Below are 16,378 nucleotides of genomic sequence, written 5' to 3'. Positions count from 1 at the left end.
GTTCGAGGATCGAATACATAAGCTTATGTGTGTTTGTTCGTTAATACGTGTATGCGTATGATCGAGAGAATACGTGAGAGATAGCTAGAGAGAGAGAGAGAGAGAGAGAGAGAGAGGTGGTGAGAAAAGAGATGAAGAAGAGAAGGACAGATATATTATGTGTCCCTATGCCAATCCAGATCATACGTGGAGATGAAAGAGACAGAATACCTTTCACTTTTCGACCATATACATCTCTTTCTTTTCAATAATAATGTAATTATTATATTATAAGACGTATGAGAGAGAGAGAGAGAGAGAGAGAGAGAGAGAAAGGATAAACCAAATTAGTGTCAGAATATCAGAAGCAACGACTCTGTGTTTTATATACGTGAGTTTTTATTAATGAAAGAATTTGATGATCGTCAACTCGATCTTATTTATTTTACTATATTATTTGTTATCTATATTTGAGCATACTTTGCAAATATTAATGTATCTGTACTTTATCTAAGATCGATCTTTTTTTTCTCTAGTTTACATTCATATATTCAAATTTATAACTACATTTGATTTAATATCATTCCTTTGGAAGATTATTATTTTTATATAATTCATATGCAATTGCTCTTAGTTTTAGATTCAAATTCGTTGAATGAAATGGAATTGAAATAATGTAGAATATACGTGTGATACATAGTAAATATGTAATAAACGTATCAAAGTTTTGATAAGTGTAATCAAAATGACATAGCAAAAATTATTTACACTTGATTCTTGACAATGAATATCACGAGACTAATTATGATCTTGATTAACATCTTCATTAAAATTACAATCGAGCATCGTCAAGGTCACCGTACTCATCGTCATCATCATCATCATCATCATCATTATTATTATTAACCTTCTTTCTCTTCTTTTTTTTCTTTTTCTTTTCTTTTTTTTTTCTTGTTTCGTGGCACCTGCAGGTGAGCTGACACAACTTTGAGAGTTTCGGTATAACCGGATTCCATCGTAAATTTATCGGTGAAACGGGCTTGGTACTCTTTCGGTTTATATTCGAATCGTATTTTTGATCACAACTCTCCGACAAATATTTTTCTTTTCTGTCTTTTTCCCCTCTTATTTACTTATATGCATGACAGACACTTACATACATACCTACATGCAACATATATTATATTTACACAAGCGAGAGATGAAAGATTCTGTTTCATGAAAATTATCTCGTAATAACGTCGAGTCTCGACGATTCGTTTTGAATGTTTACGTCAGTTTATGTTATTAACTGATGCGTGCGTGTGTGTGTGTGCGTTTGAGGGTGAGAGAGAGAGAAAGAGAAAGAAAAAGAAAAGAAACGTATCAATCGAATTTATTTATTAAGTAAACACGTATTTATCGACACGTTCAGATTGATATATCAACCGATTAGAATTATAAATTAGGAAAATTTATACAGTGGTCATAAATTTTTCATAAACGATTAATAAATTTTTATTCTATTTACGTCGATTAGGAAACGTTTCGAGATATGTAGAAAAAAATCATAGCCACGTTTCATCCTATTCATAGGTAAGTATCTTAAACGTCGATGACCATGATAATGGTAAGAGATAGGTAATTTAGTTATGTCATTACCATCTCTGTAAATGTCAAGGTAAAAGAAGATTTTGTAGTGATCATTACTGCTACTACTACTACTATTATTACTACGAAGAAGATACGTAAATATAGCATCGAGAGTATATTTGTCTTTTTCGTAATTGATTTTTAAGATGACTGGATAAAAAATGAATGAAATAAGTAACAAAAAAAAAAACAACAACAATAAAAAGGAAGAAATATAAAGAGACAAGAAAAAGAAAGTAATTAGGAAATGTCAGAAAATATTATGAAATATATTTTCACGCGATCACGCGAATCGTTATTTTTTCTTTTTTACGTTTTTCTATGCTCTAGATCATTAAACGTTGTCCCATTTATGGAATACGTTCGTTCATTCAAGTTTTTCACGATGGTCAATGTTACAATGAACGAAGAAGTCGTCCTGTCGAGTTTTCGAATCCGTTTGCGATCCATAAAATTCGTCGTCGAGGCGCTTGCGCGGGTTTCGCGAGTCGATGCATTTGCGCTTTACAAAGGAACTAACCGTGAACGTACTCACTCGACGCTTTATCAGTGAATATATTATCAGTGAATTCTCCGAAATGTTTTTCGATCCGAGTGATAGAACTGACTACGAAGACAAGATCGAAGTTTGAACGCTTTTAAGATGATTCATTGGTCATCCGAACGAAATTCATCCCGTCGATGGTTCTATCTTCATTGAAAGCATTTTTTTGTTCGTTCCACTCGACGAAGGTTCGTTTCGTTTCTTTTTCTTTCTCGTGTTTCTCTTCTTTTCTTTTCTTTCTTTCTTTCTTTCTTTTTTTTTTTTGGACAGATACCCTCTAATCTAAGATCTAAATAGATTTAGATTTTTTTCTCGGAAAGAAAGTCATTGATTTATTCGTGCAGATGTCACCGTGGAAGGAATTTTGGTTCGTCGGTGTTCTGTTTTGGATCAATTGTATTTCTAACGTGATCGAATCTTACAATGTACCGTGCACCTTCAATACAATGTGTATGTGTTGGGTACAGGACGATGAGGATTTCACAAAGATGGATATCACTTGCATGGGAGTACCATTTGCTAGGTTTCCCGGTACGTATCCTTTTCTGTTTTTGAGTGTGACTCTAACAGTGGCTTGTAATTACAATGATTTATTTATTTAACGTGATGCGATGATTTTAGACGTGTCGGTGAGTTACGTTGCCCAATTGGACATAGTCGGATCTGGAATGCAAATACTGGATAATGATGCACTCGAAAGTTCGGACGGTGTCGAAGCTTTGGGATTAATGAGTAATCGACTTGCCAGTATCGGTGATACCTCTCTTCGGTAATTAATAATTTTCATTCGATCTTATTACTTTCGATCTTTCCCAACAATATAAATCAAGATTTGTTTTAGAGTCGTGGCTGACAGTCTTCGTTCATTGGATCTAAGTTACAACGCCTTAGAGGATGTACCGTTTAAAACTTTTGGAGATTTGAAAAGATTAAATTGGCTGAACATGCACAGGTTTGTAAGGTTCGTTAAAATCCCAGAGTTATCGTTTTTGTAATATTTCTTATTTTTTTTAGCAATCATTTGACATCGCTCGACGGTGATTGGGGTTATTTGAGAACGACATTACGCAATGGTTTTTTCGGTGATAACTCTATCATCGAAGTACCGAAAATATTTTCAACCTTCGATTCGCTCGTCTGGCTTAACCTGGACAATAACAATATCGAAAATCTTGCCGAGGAATCCTTACCACCTAACATTCATACACTTAGCATGAACAATAACCTTCTTAAATCATTTCCATCGTCGTTAGGAACACTGGTAAACCTAGATTGGCTTTATCTTCGTGGAAACGATATGAAACAATTGGAATTACCGGTATTTCAAAGTTCAAGCTTGGAACTGATCGACGTTAGTGAAAATTCGATCGAATGGATCCACGTTTTAACCACCTCTAATCGAACACTTAAGATCAACGACTTCAATTTGGACAACAATAAGTTGATATCTTTACCCACCGGGATATTCGATCGTTTGGAGGCTAGAAGGATTCATCTCTCGTCTAACGGCATTAGAAATATCGACGACGATGCTTTTCGTAGTTTAGAGAACAGTTTGGAGTATTTGAACTTGGAGAACAATGATTTACCATGCGTACCGGTTGCTATTAATGGACTCAAACGATTGTCCTATCTTTATCTGGCCAACAACGACATACGTAATATTTCGAACGAGAGTTTTCAAAATTTTGCTGAAAATTTGAAGGCTCTTTCACTTGCCACCAATAGCTTGGACGCTGTGCCTTCAGCTGCTTTAGTCAGGTACATTTTTTTTTGACTTTTTAACTCTTTCTTTCATTTTTTTTTTTTTTTAACGGAGAAAGGCTGGTTAGAAAACGTTAACTAATTGGTACTTGTGATGTAGTAATTATATATATATATATATATATATATATATATATATGTATATGTATATGTATATGTATATGTACATGGTGTAAAAAGTAATTTTTCATTTCGGACGACAGGTGTCAGAGATTGCTTCATTTAAATCTCGGTTACAACAAGATCTCTCACGTGGAGTCGGGTGATTTCGATTGGGCCGAAGATCTCGAGATTTTATTACTACGTAATAATTTCTTGACCAAACTCAAAGCGGAAGCATTCAAAGGAGCAGGTGCGTTGCGATTTTCATAAATATACATATAACGTGTCTCAACGAGAGATTTTTTTCTTCTTTTTCTTTTTCTTTTTTTTTTTTGTACGATACGCAGGTAAATTGAAAGAACTCAGCTTGTCGTTTAATCATCTCACCGAGCTGGACGATGACTGTTTCATTGGGATCGAAAAAAGTCTCGACATTTTGGAACTGAGTTTCGCATTTGCAACGGACAATTTTCCTCAACGAGCACTGAGACCTCTGAGCAATCTACTTTGGCTGGTTCTCGACAATAATAATTTTCAATCGATAGAACCAACAGCTTTTTATTCGTTTCAACAATTACGTTACATCAATCTGGAGTCCAACAGATTACATTACCTACCCGAAAGAATATTTTTATCAAGCGTTCATCCAGAACTGAGGGACGTCAAATTGGGATATAATTTTCTCGAGATGATACCAGAATCCACGTTCCATAATCTGACCGAATTGAGATCCTTAGATCTTACTGGAAATCGTATAAAAATCCTCGTATCCGACTCCATCATGGATTGTCCAAAATTAGTGACGATATCATTGGCGTACAATAGAATATATAAAATGGACAGGAACGCTTTTTACGGTCTGTCAAGTCTAAGATTTTTACATTTAGAATTCAACAGACTGACTGTCCTAGATTTAGATGCTTTCTCAGAGATCGGTGGTACCGAATTTGCATTGAATGTCTCTTACAACGCCATATCCTTCATCGATTCTGGATCGACTACGAACAACTTGACTCATCTTGACGTTAGCTTTAACAATATCACTCATTTACCAACCGAAACGTTTTGCGGAACACCCGATTTATTGACCCTCGATCTTCGTAACAATTTCATTACCAATCTCGAACCAGGTAAAGTAAATCGATGATTCTGTGTTGACGACAAGTTTGATTACAATGATTCATTTACAGGAACTTTTGCTCTCAATCAACTGCAAGTATTGAATCTTCGGAACAATAAGATAGAAGCATTAAGGAAACAATCGTTCTATGGTTTGCACTCTCTTCAACAACTTGATTTGGGTAACAACGAGATAGCTCAACTGTCTACCGAACAATTCAGAAACTTGAAAAATTTAAGGATCTTGAATCTCTCTGGTAACAAAATCCGATCTTTACCTAGAGACGTTTTCGAAGGTACTAGATTGGAGATTCTCGATCTTAGTCACAACAAATTCACGGTTGTACCGTCGCCATCGTTTATGGAAGTTGGTTACACCTTGAGAGATTTAAACATGGCTGACAATTTCTTGGATCATCTAGATTCGACCGCTTTTCCAACGTCGCAACTGATATCGTTGAACTTGGCAAGAAATCGATTGACCATTTTACCGGACAATTCATTCGTGTCTTTAGGAAAATTATTGAACTTGAATGTCTCCCATAACACTCTTCAAGCAAACTTCAAAGAACTCTTTCATTATTTGCCTAATCTCAGACAACTTTCTCTTGCCAATTCTGGATTGAGAATTATCTCACCTTTTCCATTGATAAATCTCAACATTATAGACTTGTCCTATAATAACATCGAGAGTACAACCGACGGTCAGTTTCAGTATCTGAAGAATCTCAAGATATTGTTGTTAACGAATAATTCGTTGACTTCTATGCCGAGCGTCAGATTAAATTTACTGAGGGAACTCGACGTTTCTAGTAATCCGATAGAGGTAAGCGAATGAATGGTAATCATCGATCACAGAACGTTGCTTGATCTTGATCCTGATCTGTTTTCTTTTTCTTTTCTTTTTTTTGATTATCACAGGAACTGACGAAGGAAAGCTTTTTCGGTTATCTCAGATTAGAGAAGTTGGATTTGAGAAATTTGAATAGAACGAGAACGGTCGACACGGATTGTCTTCGTTCTTTGAGATATCTGAAACATCTTAAACTGCAAACCTGGCCACTGGCTGACGGATTTAATCTTCGTAACCTGGTAATTGGATTACCATTACGAACGATCGAGATACAAGTGACGGAACACTTGTTGAAGCATCAGATACAAAATGCATTCACGAAGCAACTTCGAGAATTGACGATAACCGGTGCTGATCTAGAAGTGATATCTTCCGAAGCATTTTCTACGATCGAGGGCGGAGAATTGATACTCAGGATAAAGAACACGCGTGTAAGAAGATTCCAATCTGATATATTCCTATCGCTGACAAAGAGATTGACGCAACTGACATTAGATTTGAGAAACAATCACATCAACGAGTTGAGCCCATCGATCATATATGGAAATCTTTCTTGGGAGACCGTTGGTACCAATATGGTTGCAGGTAATACGAAACGAGAGACTGTATTATAAAAATCGTCGGTGTATTATAAAAAAAAAAGAAAAAAAATATAACTTGGTTATCCTACAGGCGGACTACAAGTATCAGGGAATCCTTTGGAATGCGATTGCGAGATAGCTTGGCTTAGTCTATGGTTACGAAGATGGCTTCGAGAATCTCGTCAGATTCATACTGCATCTCAATCAGACGCCAGACAATTAAGAACTATTGCTGGTAGAGCTGTTTGCACCGAGACAACGCCTTCCTATTCGTCCGATAAAGTTCTGTTGACTTTGGGAACGCCTCATACTGCTTGTCAGGCATCGGCACTCAGCTCTGGCAATTACGAGAGATTAGCTAGGACTTGGTTAGCTCTGATTCAACTCATCGTATTGTTGCTTTTTGCTAAATGACTCGTTATGTTTCAGCTCTGATGAGAGAGTTATTCGTTTCGTAATTTTTTTACACGAGCTCGAGAAAGCAATCTGACACAATTAAGGACAGAAAGAGTGTGTGCGAGAACGAAAAAAAGTAAATGAAAGAATAGCGCCTCGGATTTGGTATACAACGAACGTGTGTTCGAATCTCAGAATCTTTTTAACTTTGATTAAAAAGTTAGATTAGCTGACAGAGTATACATATCGAGGAATGCTTTGTATATACATATATGTAAGCGTGAGCAAGTTACAATGTGCGTGTAAAAAAGTTAATACGTATGAATGATTTTTTTTTGCGTTTCGATATTATAACTAGATAACTTGCGCGTTCTTTGATTGATTTAAAACTGATATTAATTGATTTTTAATTATTTAGTATAACGCCTGAAAATAGGCAACGCTTTATAATACGTCGATAATTACAGTTGTGTTTTTTTAAGCCCCTGCATGTATGTTACTTTGCACAACATATTTGTCTCGAAGGCCTTCCATAAGGGGTTTAAAAAACAAGTGTTTATCGATAAATAGCAACCGAAATCACGATTATCGACGGAGTACGAAGAGTTGACTGCCTACAGGCGTTTTGCTCATTCAGATTTCTACAGGAAATTGAAAGATCTCAGATTTAGATTTAGAGACTAAGCTCGGTACGATCGTGCCTAAAAACTGCCAAGAAATAATTTTTTCTCTTTAATATTCGATTGTTTTTTAAATATATTTCATATCTTTTTTCATGTAAATTAGAGCAAAGATCAAACGTTCGAAAGAATCCTTTCTTTTTCAAGTGAGAGTATGCTTGTCGTGTGTTGATGAATGAAAAATTAACAAAGAAAAAGACGAGAAAAAGAAAATAAGAAAAAGAAAACAAAATGTAAATGAACAATTATACAAATTTTTATGTAACGTTATACATCGAAATCGTCACCTCTCGTTCGATCCTTTTAAACGAAGTTATTCCAAAAGGAAAAGAAAAAAGAAAAAGAAAAAACAGACAAAATAACAAAATTCGGACGAAAGATTAGAAATTGCTCGGTATTAGATGTCTGTTAAATTTCTCTTTATTTACAAATAACTATACCTCGTGATTTCGTCCATGCTTTATACAAATGACAAGTAAAAAGGGAGGGTCTCTTGGAAGGGAATACAAATATATCGCGTGTCAAAAAGAACGACGAAATAAAAAAAACAAACGTAATAATCGAAAATCGAAATAGAGCGGGTGTGGGAGCGGTGTGGAAAGGGGGAGGGATATGGAAGAGGGGCAAATATCGACTATAAATTTTTGTGCGAAGGCAGCATATCTTCTTTCTCTTTTCATAATTTCATCCTCTCTCTCTCTCTCTCTCTCTTCCTTTCACTCACTTTCTCTCTCTCTCTTTCTCTCTCTCTCTTTTCTCTTTATCTGTCTATCTATCTATCTACTGAATTTAACAGCGATGATAAAACTCGATGATAAAAACCTTATCATCCTTGTCGTCCTTCTTTTCATTTTTATCGCACACGTAAAATGCCGCAGGTTTTCTTTTTTCTTTTTTTGTTTTATGCAAAAATATCTTTCTTTCCTTTTCTCTCTTATTCTCTTAATTACTTTCGCAAAGGCGGCGCTTGCGTGTGTTGCAAACATCCCTCAACGTTTTCCGGCCAATCGCAGACGTTCTCGTTGGGATTGAAAACGAGATTAACTGGACAGGGCATGTGATGTTTGCGTTCACCTTCGCACATGTAATACATCGTGCAATCGCTTTTATCTGGGTGATAAGATATATGATTGTCCTCTTCGTCGCAGGTCACTTCGTTCGCTTTAACAACAAACAATAACGACAAAATTAAATTTAGAGTCGATTAATATTTAGTATTTATATGTTTGAATAGCAAACATTTCGTTGGTTATATTTACGATCTTTCGTAGTGTATTTGCCATTTCTAGAAGAACTCTCGTATGGACCATCGTATTCCAATTTGATTTTGTAATCCTGCAGTTCCTTTTTCATTGCTTTGATCAGTGGATATTTTCCGGCACCGCACGATCCTCGGAAATCGTCCATGTCGATCGACCAGATCATAACACCACCGAAACCTTCCTCCTTCAACCAGTTCATCTAAATCAAGAGATTAAAAAGGAGTATTAAATTTTTGTTAGAATAATTAACTTGTTTTAAGCGATTGATGTAGTAAGAATTTCTTTTTGTAATCTAGTAAGATTTGTTTTTTTTTGTAAACCAATCAAGTCAACTAATCGTACGAACGAACAATATTTCATTTTTTTATACGTACTTTATTTATAAGACTTCTTTCGTCATCGAAACCAACCCATTGATCACCTTTGTAAGCAAAAGGTACCTGTTGTTCGCTATCCCATACCAAAGTCGTGTTCTCTTCGTTCAAAAATCCGCACACCTAAGCGACATATAAATTTCTTATGAAATAAAAAAAAAAAAACAAAAAAAAATGGATAAAAGATAAATGACCTCGTAATAGGATAAGAATCCGGCTTCGTTGGTGTAATTACCAGGAATACCACCACCGGAGGCAGGTGCTCCGATATCGAATTTGTCTTCGTCGACTAACGTGAAGGATCTGCCATAAGTCGGCATTCCTATCATCAGTTTTTCTTTCGGTGCGCCTTGTTTCACCCATTCTCGTGCACTGTAGTCCTAAAAAATTGGATTTGCAAAAAAGGAAGAAATAAATATGAAATAAAATTTCCATTGAAAACAATCTGATACGAAATTGATTGACGAGGCAAATGTACTAACGACTGTCAATTTCTTTTGATAACTGGTTGCACTCTCAAGAGGATAAAGAGGGCTGTTGTGTCCAACTTGACGTTCCCATTGACCATGAAAATCGTACGTCATCACGTTGATGAAGTCCAGGTACTTGGATATTTCCGGGACGTCGTATCTGATCGATCGAATGCATGTAGCGTCAAGCAGTTTTATGGGAAACAAAACGGTGGAAGAAAAATAAAGAAATTTTATTTAAACGAAACTTACCCAGCAGCTATGGCCTCGAAACTGGCCGGTACAGCCGCCGATAAAATTAATTTAGGCTGATCAGAGCTCTTTGCTTCACCCTCGAAAGCCAGCCTGAGTTCTTTCAGAAGGTTCACGTAAGCGGTACGATCGTCGGCTCCCCTAGAAAATTATTATAACGATTCGTAAAAATTAATTTTTTTATTATTACAATATCTATTTACCGTGGATACTCCCAATCAACGTCCAATCCGTCGAATTTGTATTCCCTTAGGAATTCTATAGCTTCGTAAACGAATTGATTCATTCGGAAAGTATTGCTGGTCAATGTTTTGAAGGGTGTCGATCCAAAGGCCCAGCCTCCGATAGCTAACAGTATCTGATCATCGCAATCATCGCAACGTGACATCATATCAATGAAGATGATAAAGAAAAAAAAAAAAGAGAGAGAGATAAGAGAAAAAAAAATACGTACGTTAATTCGATAAACAATAATACCTTTATGTCCGGATTCTTCTCACGAAGTGCGATCAATCGTTTGTACATCTCAACATCCTGATCGCTTCCTTCGCTGAGCAGATGATCGTTCAAGGTCGCGAAAGCATAGACTACGTGGGTGCAAAGTGTCGGGTCGATATCCTCGGGCAAGAACTTACCGAGGCCTGGTCTTTTGTGGGACCAATTGGTCAGATAACAAATGGTCTGTGCTTCCCTTTCTGTAAAATCGAATCGATCGATTAGAGAAATGATTCGATCGATACGAATCAAATCGTATCGTTCTACTAACCGTTCGTTGGTGTATTAATAACCAACTGAGTGATTTTTGGTACTTTTTTAGCTTTGCTCAATGCATCGGAGATAGATATTTTGTAAGGTTCTGGTTTCTTAACAATAGTTTCCGTGATGGTAGTAGCAACCGAACTCCAATCGACATCTTTGGCATCCGGTCCTCGTGGGATACCTCTTAGCTCTTCTCTTATCGCACCGATCAATGGATACTTTACGTTTCCAACGCAAGCAGTACCATTGAAATCGTCCATGTCAACCGTCCATACCATGGCACCGCCATAACCGGTGGATTTCAGCCAATGCATTTTGTTCCTGATCGATCTTTCATCGTCGAAGCCTACCCATTGATCACCGTACACCAAATATGGTACCTTCATCTCGTCGTCCCAGATATAAGCCGCTCCATTTTGCAACATCTCACAAATCTATCGTAACGTAAATTAATTTAATCAATTTTCTATTTCATGATCGAGTTAGCACACACATACACACAAGCATAGACAAGAAGAAAGTTTGTGAAATAACTAATGACTTGCCTCGTAATAAGCCAAGAAACCGGATTCCTTGGTATATTCTCCAGCTTTACCACCACCACTGGCCGGTGCGTGTACACGGAAGTTCGATGGGTTTGACAGAGTGAACGATCTGCCGTATGTGGGCATACCGATGATCAACTTTTCCTTTGGTGCACCCAATCTTACCCACATCGATGCCGCATTGTCAACGCTCAATTGTTTTTGCCATTCCGAATCCAAGGATGATGCGTAGAGAGGTGCGTTGTGTCCGGTTTCTCTTTCCCATTTACCGTGAAAGTCGTACGCCATGAGATTGATGAAGTCTAGGTAACTAGAAACGATGAGAAAGGAAAGGTGGATTGGTAGAGGGTACAATTATATCGTAAAACGAGCAAATTTTACGAAATTATTTTATGAGGATCGAGAAATACGAGATGGGAAAATGGAAAAAAGAAAATACAAAGAAATTATCGAACTAACGTAAAGAAGTGAGGGAATAAAAAAAATTCAGTGGGTATGATACAAAAATCAGACGCGAAGGATTTATAAAAGGTGAAAAAGAAAAAAGAAAAAAAGAACGAACAAGAAGACGGATGAAGAAACGAATAATTGAGAGGATATCCAAATGAAATGCACTTGCGAAGTAATGGATAAAAAATCAGAGACAAAAAAGAAGAAAACAAGAAGAAGTTCTAACCTGGCAACAGCTGGTACATCGTAACCACCTTTAACATTATCAGGACCAACGGGTACAGCAGCTGTTAATAGAAGACGAGGTTTCTTTTTCTCTTGTGCCTCAGCTTCGAAGGCTTCGCGAAGTTCTGAAAAATACTAACCAAGTTGACAGAACGCGTGCTTGCGTATATCTTATTAAAAGTATTAGAAACGTCTCGTAAACGTCTCGTAAGTTTTCAAAGAAATTATTACCCTTCAATAATAGAACGTAATTCTTCTTGTCGTCTCCTCCTTTCGGATATTCCCAATCGATATCGAGCCCGTCGAAATTTCGATCTCTCAAATATGGTATAGCACTGTAGATGAACGTTTGTCTAGCGTATCTCGTCGATGATACGTCCTTGAACTTTTGCGTGCCAAAGGACCATCCACCTTTCGAAGAAAAAAGAATTGTCGGGTGTTTACAAGCGTTGGAATAATTAAAAAAAAAAGAAAGGAAAAAGGAAGAACATTTTTTATTTTTATTTTTATTAGAAAGAAAAAAAGGGACATGTTTCGTTTTCTTTTTCTTTTTTTTTTTTATTTATTTCACTTTTCAATCAGATAGATCGACCCACCGACAGCAAGTAGGATCTTCAAAGAGGGATTGGCTTTCTTCAGGTTCACTATTCTCTCGTAGAGACCAATTTTACCGTCCTTGGTTTCATCGTTCGACTCGAAACTTGTCAATTTATTTTTCTTCAACCATCCGAATGCAAAGACCACGTGGGTGCAAAGATCTGGCTGTATGTCCTCCGGCATGAATTTACCGACCTTCGTACGATACTGGGACCAATTTGTGTAGTAACACACGACCTGTTCGTGATAAAAATACATTATCAATGGATCCGATAGAAATATAAAAAAATGACAGAGGAAAGGAAGAAACAAAATAGTAATAATAATAAAGAAGAAACAATAAAAATAATTATCACGTTTTTGTATAAAATATTAATCACATTTCTACGATGTACCTTGTAATCGTTCGTCTTCCCAGGTTGGATTTCATTCTTCGTGTTCTTATTGTTAACGCGATTTCGTGTGACCTTGAACCTGTTAACACTAGCCGATACTTCCTGATCGTTCGAGATGGACGGTGTTAAGGTAGTGGGCCTTCGTAATCTTTTCCTTGCACCTATATTAGAATGATAAAAAGGAGCTCACTTATCTGTGGATATGGAATTACCTACGATAAAAATTATTTGAAGTAATTTATCGATTGGATAATAAAAGAAAAGAGTATCTATTTACAAAAGAAACGAGATCTTCGCATTCTGTAACATACTTTTAAGAAATAAATAGAATTACAATTTAATGAGAAGATAAAAAAACGATCAAAAGATACGTAGTATATGTATATTTGAAGGTACAAGGGAATCGAAAAGCTCGACTTTTTCGTCATTTTTATTATCTTTTAAAATTTGAAGAAGAATAGAAAAAAATGACATACCTTCTGCCTGATTTGAAAGACACAGGAGAAATACCGCCAAGCAGGCAAGCAATAGCCTCCTAGTCGTCCTGTTGCTCGAGACCTGGAAGGAAAGTGAATGTACAGGAGCGTGAACATGTACACGATGAAACGTGATTACAATTCTATTTGAAAAATTGTTAAACGAACGTTTCTAGCCTGAGGTAAGACACGACTTTAGTGCTGGAGGCTGATTCGAAAGAGAAAGAGAGATAGGTAGATAGATGGATGGATAGAGAGATAGATAGATAGATAGATAGATAGACAGAGAGAGAGAGAGAGAGAGAGAGAAAAGAGAAGAGAATAAATACAGAAGAAATCTACTTGAAATATGAATTCGTGGCATCGGTTAAGCAGGACGATAGACAGATAGAAAGAGAGAGATAGAAGAAGAGAGAAAAACAAACGGCGAAAGTTCTTTGCGGTTATTTTACAATCAATTACCGTGCGATCACGAATTATTTTGCAGTTAACTTCTCTGAAAAAATAATATATATATATATATATATATATATATATATATATCGACTTCGTTTCTCTGTTTATCTTTCTCTCTTCAGTCGTATTTACTTAAATTTTTTTTCGAGTATAATCATACTTTTTAAATTAACAAATTTAGCTGCAAAATTATCGAGAGTTTTGATTAAAAATTTTTTGATTAAAAAATAAATCCAGTTACTCTTTAATTTCCTTTTTTTTTCTTTTATTAATTATTGGTAAAGTATATGTTTCTAATTTTATTAAAAATAAAACGTCGGTTTGTGAAAGGGAAATTTGTTTTGACTTAATTTCTTAATGAAATTTATATATATATATATATATATATATATATATATATATAGTCATAGTTTGTGTATAAGTTGATATATAAGCAAATTAGATTTCAAGGGCTTCGATAGCTCAGTGGTTTAAAGCACAGCCTGCAAAGCGGAAGATCCTGGGTTCGAATCCCGGTCCAGCAAAACACACAATTTAATATCCCTTTATTTGTGCGAAAACGACCCTTCGAAGGAAGATGATAAAGAGATATGGGTTTTTGTACTTGCGAATATTCGTTACAAGGCCCTGGTGCATATGTGTTGGGTGGTTAACACGCGGAGAGAAAACGAAGGGGGGAGGGGTTGTATTATCTTCTAGTCTTTTTTAAATAAATTAAATTAAATTAATCAATTGTCAATTATTAGATAATAAGAAAATAAAGGAGCTACACTTCGCACACGACCAGACAATAATAGGGTCTTGCTAAGCGACGAAACAACACAGATAGTATTATTACATCAGGTATTATTATTAAAAAATATATACAATTTAAAATTTTAAAATAGTTTAGTTTCTAAGAAAAAAAAAAAAAAAAAAAAAAAAAAAAGAAAAACTGAACGAGCTTTAAATTATGTACTTAATATTATTACTATATAAATAAAGGTTTTTAATTATATAAAAATTTTACAAAAAAAATTATAAAAGATTACAAAAAATTACAAAAAAAAATTACAAAAAGATAATGGGAAATTAGAAATAGACTAGAGTTTAAGAAGTAGTAGTGTAGTAGTGTTGCTTGCAGAATTTATCTGGCGTGAATAATTTTAAGAGAAACCTCCCCCCCCTCTTTCAATTTCTATTTCTCTCTTAAGAATAAGTTAGAATTCTTAAATATTTGTAAGAAAGGTTGGGCCTTCGTAAGGGTTTTTCTGGATAGCTTAGTTGGATTTTCAAAGCAGCCGCTCAGGAAACAATTATCTGTGCTTCAAAGACCACTCGAGAGCCCCATTTTTTTCTGTTTTTGATACATATAATTTCTTTTTTTTTATTATTTATCTATTTTAATATGCTACATGTATATTTTATCTTTACATATATATAACAATGCTGCAATTTTATTTAAGCTTCGAAATTGTACTTCCCCTGTATCGATATAATTGTAAACAAAACTATGTGTTCCTTCTTACTCGAAAAACTTGATACAAAAAATTGTCGATTTACTTTCTTTTTTTTGGACAATCAAGAAAGAAAGATATGAATACATTTGTTATATGATTTGTCATAATTCTGTTATAATTTATAAAAGGAGAAAAAAAGAAAATGAGAAATTTCCTCGTAGATGGAGTCTTCCGATTAAAATATTTTCAATCGAACAATTTTATCTGGGTTTTCACTCTGCCTTTTTTCTTTTTCTTTTTCTTTCCTTTTCTTATCCTTTCTCGCTCGGGTTACTCAACATAATAATAACATGTGTTTGCAATTGCGAGAACCTCGTCGTACGTATTCATTCGTCTGTTTATTGTTGTCTTTTTTCTCGCAGGAAGATTTTCACTTGGCAGATTTGTTCGCTCGATCATAAAAGACAGATCACGTGGATTATATTATTATCGTGGAAATAATTCAGCATTAGGGCCGTCTTAATTAGCTCGCCATTTTGTGGCAGGCATTATTAATTATCCTGGACGAGCTGAGCAACGTTCGTTAATAATTAATTATCTTTCTCTCTTTCTCTCTCTCTCTCTCTCTCTCTCTCTCTCTCTTTAAGTATTATATATAAATAAGTGATAAAATTTGCATACAAACGCATTTCCATCTTTCTTACGTTTCGTTATAATTATGAGACGTTTCGCGTAGCTCTTATTTATTTATTTACTTATTTATTCATTCATTCATGTATTATTATTATTTATTAGAGTACTCGCTTAATTCGATATATTGTTAAACTCGATCGAATCAAGGTAGAAAGTCGTGGTTTAATAGTTATTCTTTTAAGAAGAAAGTTTCGTTCTCCGAATATAATACTTTTTATTTCTCACGATTATACACGTATTTTCTGAAGTATATATTAATATGGTATATAACAACGACGGTCTATAACTTCGTACAAGTGAAATTTTTATTTGCGTGGCTGTAAAAGGAAACAAAT

General features: G+C 35.3%; 2 protein-coding genes across 3 annotated transcripts in view; one reads left to right on the top strand and one right to left on the bottom strand.

Annotated features, from left to right (window-relative positions):
* Nucleotides 1–2,060: 2,060 nt before the first annotated feature.
* Nucleotides 2,061–8,119, top strand: LOC127068833 (chaoptin-like). 2 transcript variants are annotated; one of them, XM_051005123.1, is made up of 11 exons: nucleotides 2,061–2,343; nucleotides 2,500–2,686; nucleotides 2,777–2,924; nucleotides 2,997–3,107; nucleotides 3,170–3,916; nucleotides 4,123–4,271; nucleotides 4,369–5,151; nucleotides 5,212–5,966; nucleotides 6,062–6,578; nucleotides 6,666–6,942; nucleotides 7,004–8,119. In XM_051005123.1, the coding sequence occupies exons 1-11, from the start codon at nucleotides 2,293–2,295 to the stop codon at nucleotides 7,062–7,064; spliced, it is 3,786 nt and encodes a 1,261-aa protein (XP_050861080.1). In that variant the 5' UTR covers nucleotides 2,061–2,292; the 3' UTR covers nucleotides 7,065–8,119. The 2 variants fall into 2 exon arrangements, with proteins under 2 accessions (XP_050861080.1, XP_050861081.1); XM_051005124.1 differs by lacking the exons at nucleotides 2,061–2,343; nucleotides 2,500–2,686 and having other exon boundaries at nucleotides 2,789–2,924; nucleotides 2,986–3,107.
* Nucleotides 8,057–16,378, bottom strand: part of LOC127068836 (probable chitinase 10) — a 24,574-nt gene continuing 16,252 nt past the window's right edge. The window contains exons 3-17 of the mRNA XM_051005128.1: nucleotides 13,456–13,537; nucleotides 12,980–13,140; nucleotides 12,584–12,821; nucleotides 12,219–12,398; nucleotides 11,989–12,112; nucleotides 11,313–11,622; nucleotides 10,775–11,201; nucleotides 10,486–10,703; nucleotides 10,212–10,366; nucleotides 10,009–10,149; nucleotides 9,769–9,916; nucleotides 9,481–9,666; nucleotides 9,287–9,409; nucleotides 8,910–9,111; nucleotides 8,057–8,811 (exon numbers count right to left, since the gene is read on the bottom strand). Of these exons, the coding sequence (XP_050861085.1) occupies nucleotides 8,597–8,811; nucleotides 8,910–9,111; nucleotides 9,287–9,409; nucleotides 9,481–9,666; nucleotides 9,769–9,916; nucleotides 10,009–10,149; nucleotides 10,212–10,366; nucleotides 10,486–10,703; nucleotides 10,775–11,201; nucleotides 11,313–11,622; nucleotides 11,989–12,112; nucleotides 12,219–12,398; nucleotides 12,584–12,821; nucleotides 12,980–13,140; nucleotides 13,456–13,537 (2,910 nt within the window). The 3' untranslated portion in view covers nucleotides 8,057–8,596. The remainder of the gene's footprint in view (nucleotides 8,812–8,909; nucleotides 9,112–9,286; nucleotides 9,410–9,480; nucleotides 9,667–9,768; nucleotides 9,917–10,008; nucleotides 10,150–10,211; nucleotides 10,367–10,485; nucleotides 10,704–10,774; nucleotides 11,202–11,312; nucleotides 11,623–11,988; nucleotides 12,113–12,218; nucleotides 12,399–12,583; nucleotides 12,822–12,979; nucleotides 13,141–13,455; nucleotides 13,538–16,378) is intronic.

Source organism: Vespula vulgaris, chromosome 14 (genome assembly GCF_905475345.1).
Source record: "Vespula vulgaris chromosome 14, iyVesVulg1.1, whole genome shotgun sequence".
Classification (NCBI taxonomy): domain Eukaryota; kingdom Metazoa; phylum Arthropoda; class Insecta; order Hymenoptera; family Vespidae; genus Vespula; species Vespula vulgaris.
Note: the sequence above shows the minus strand (reverse complement) of the source record. Positions and strands in the feature narration are given on the sequence as shown.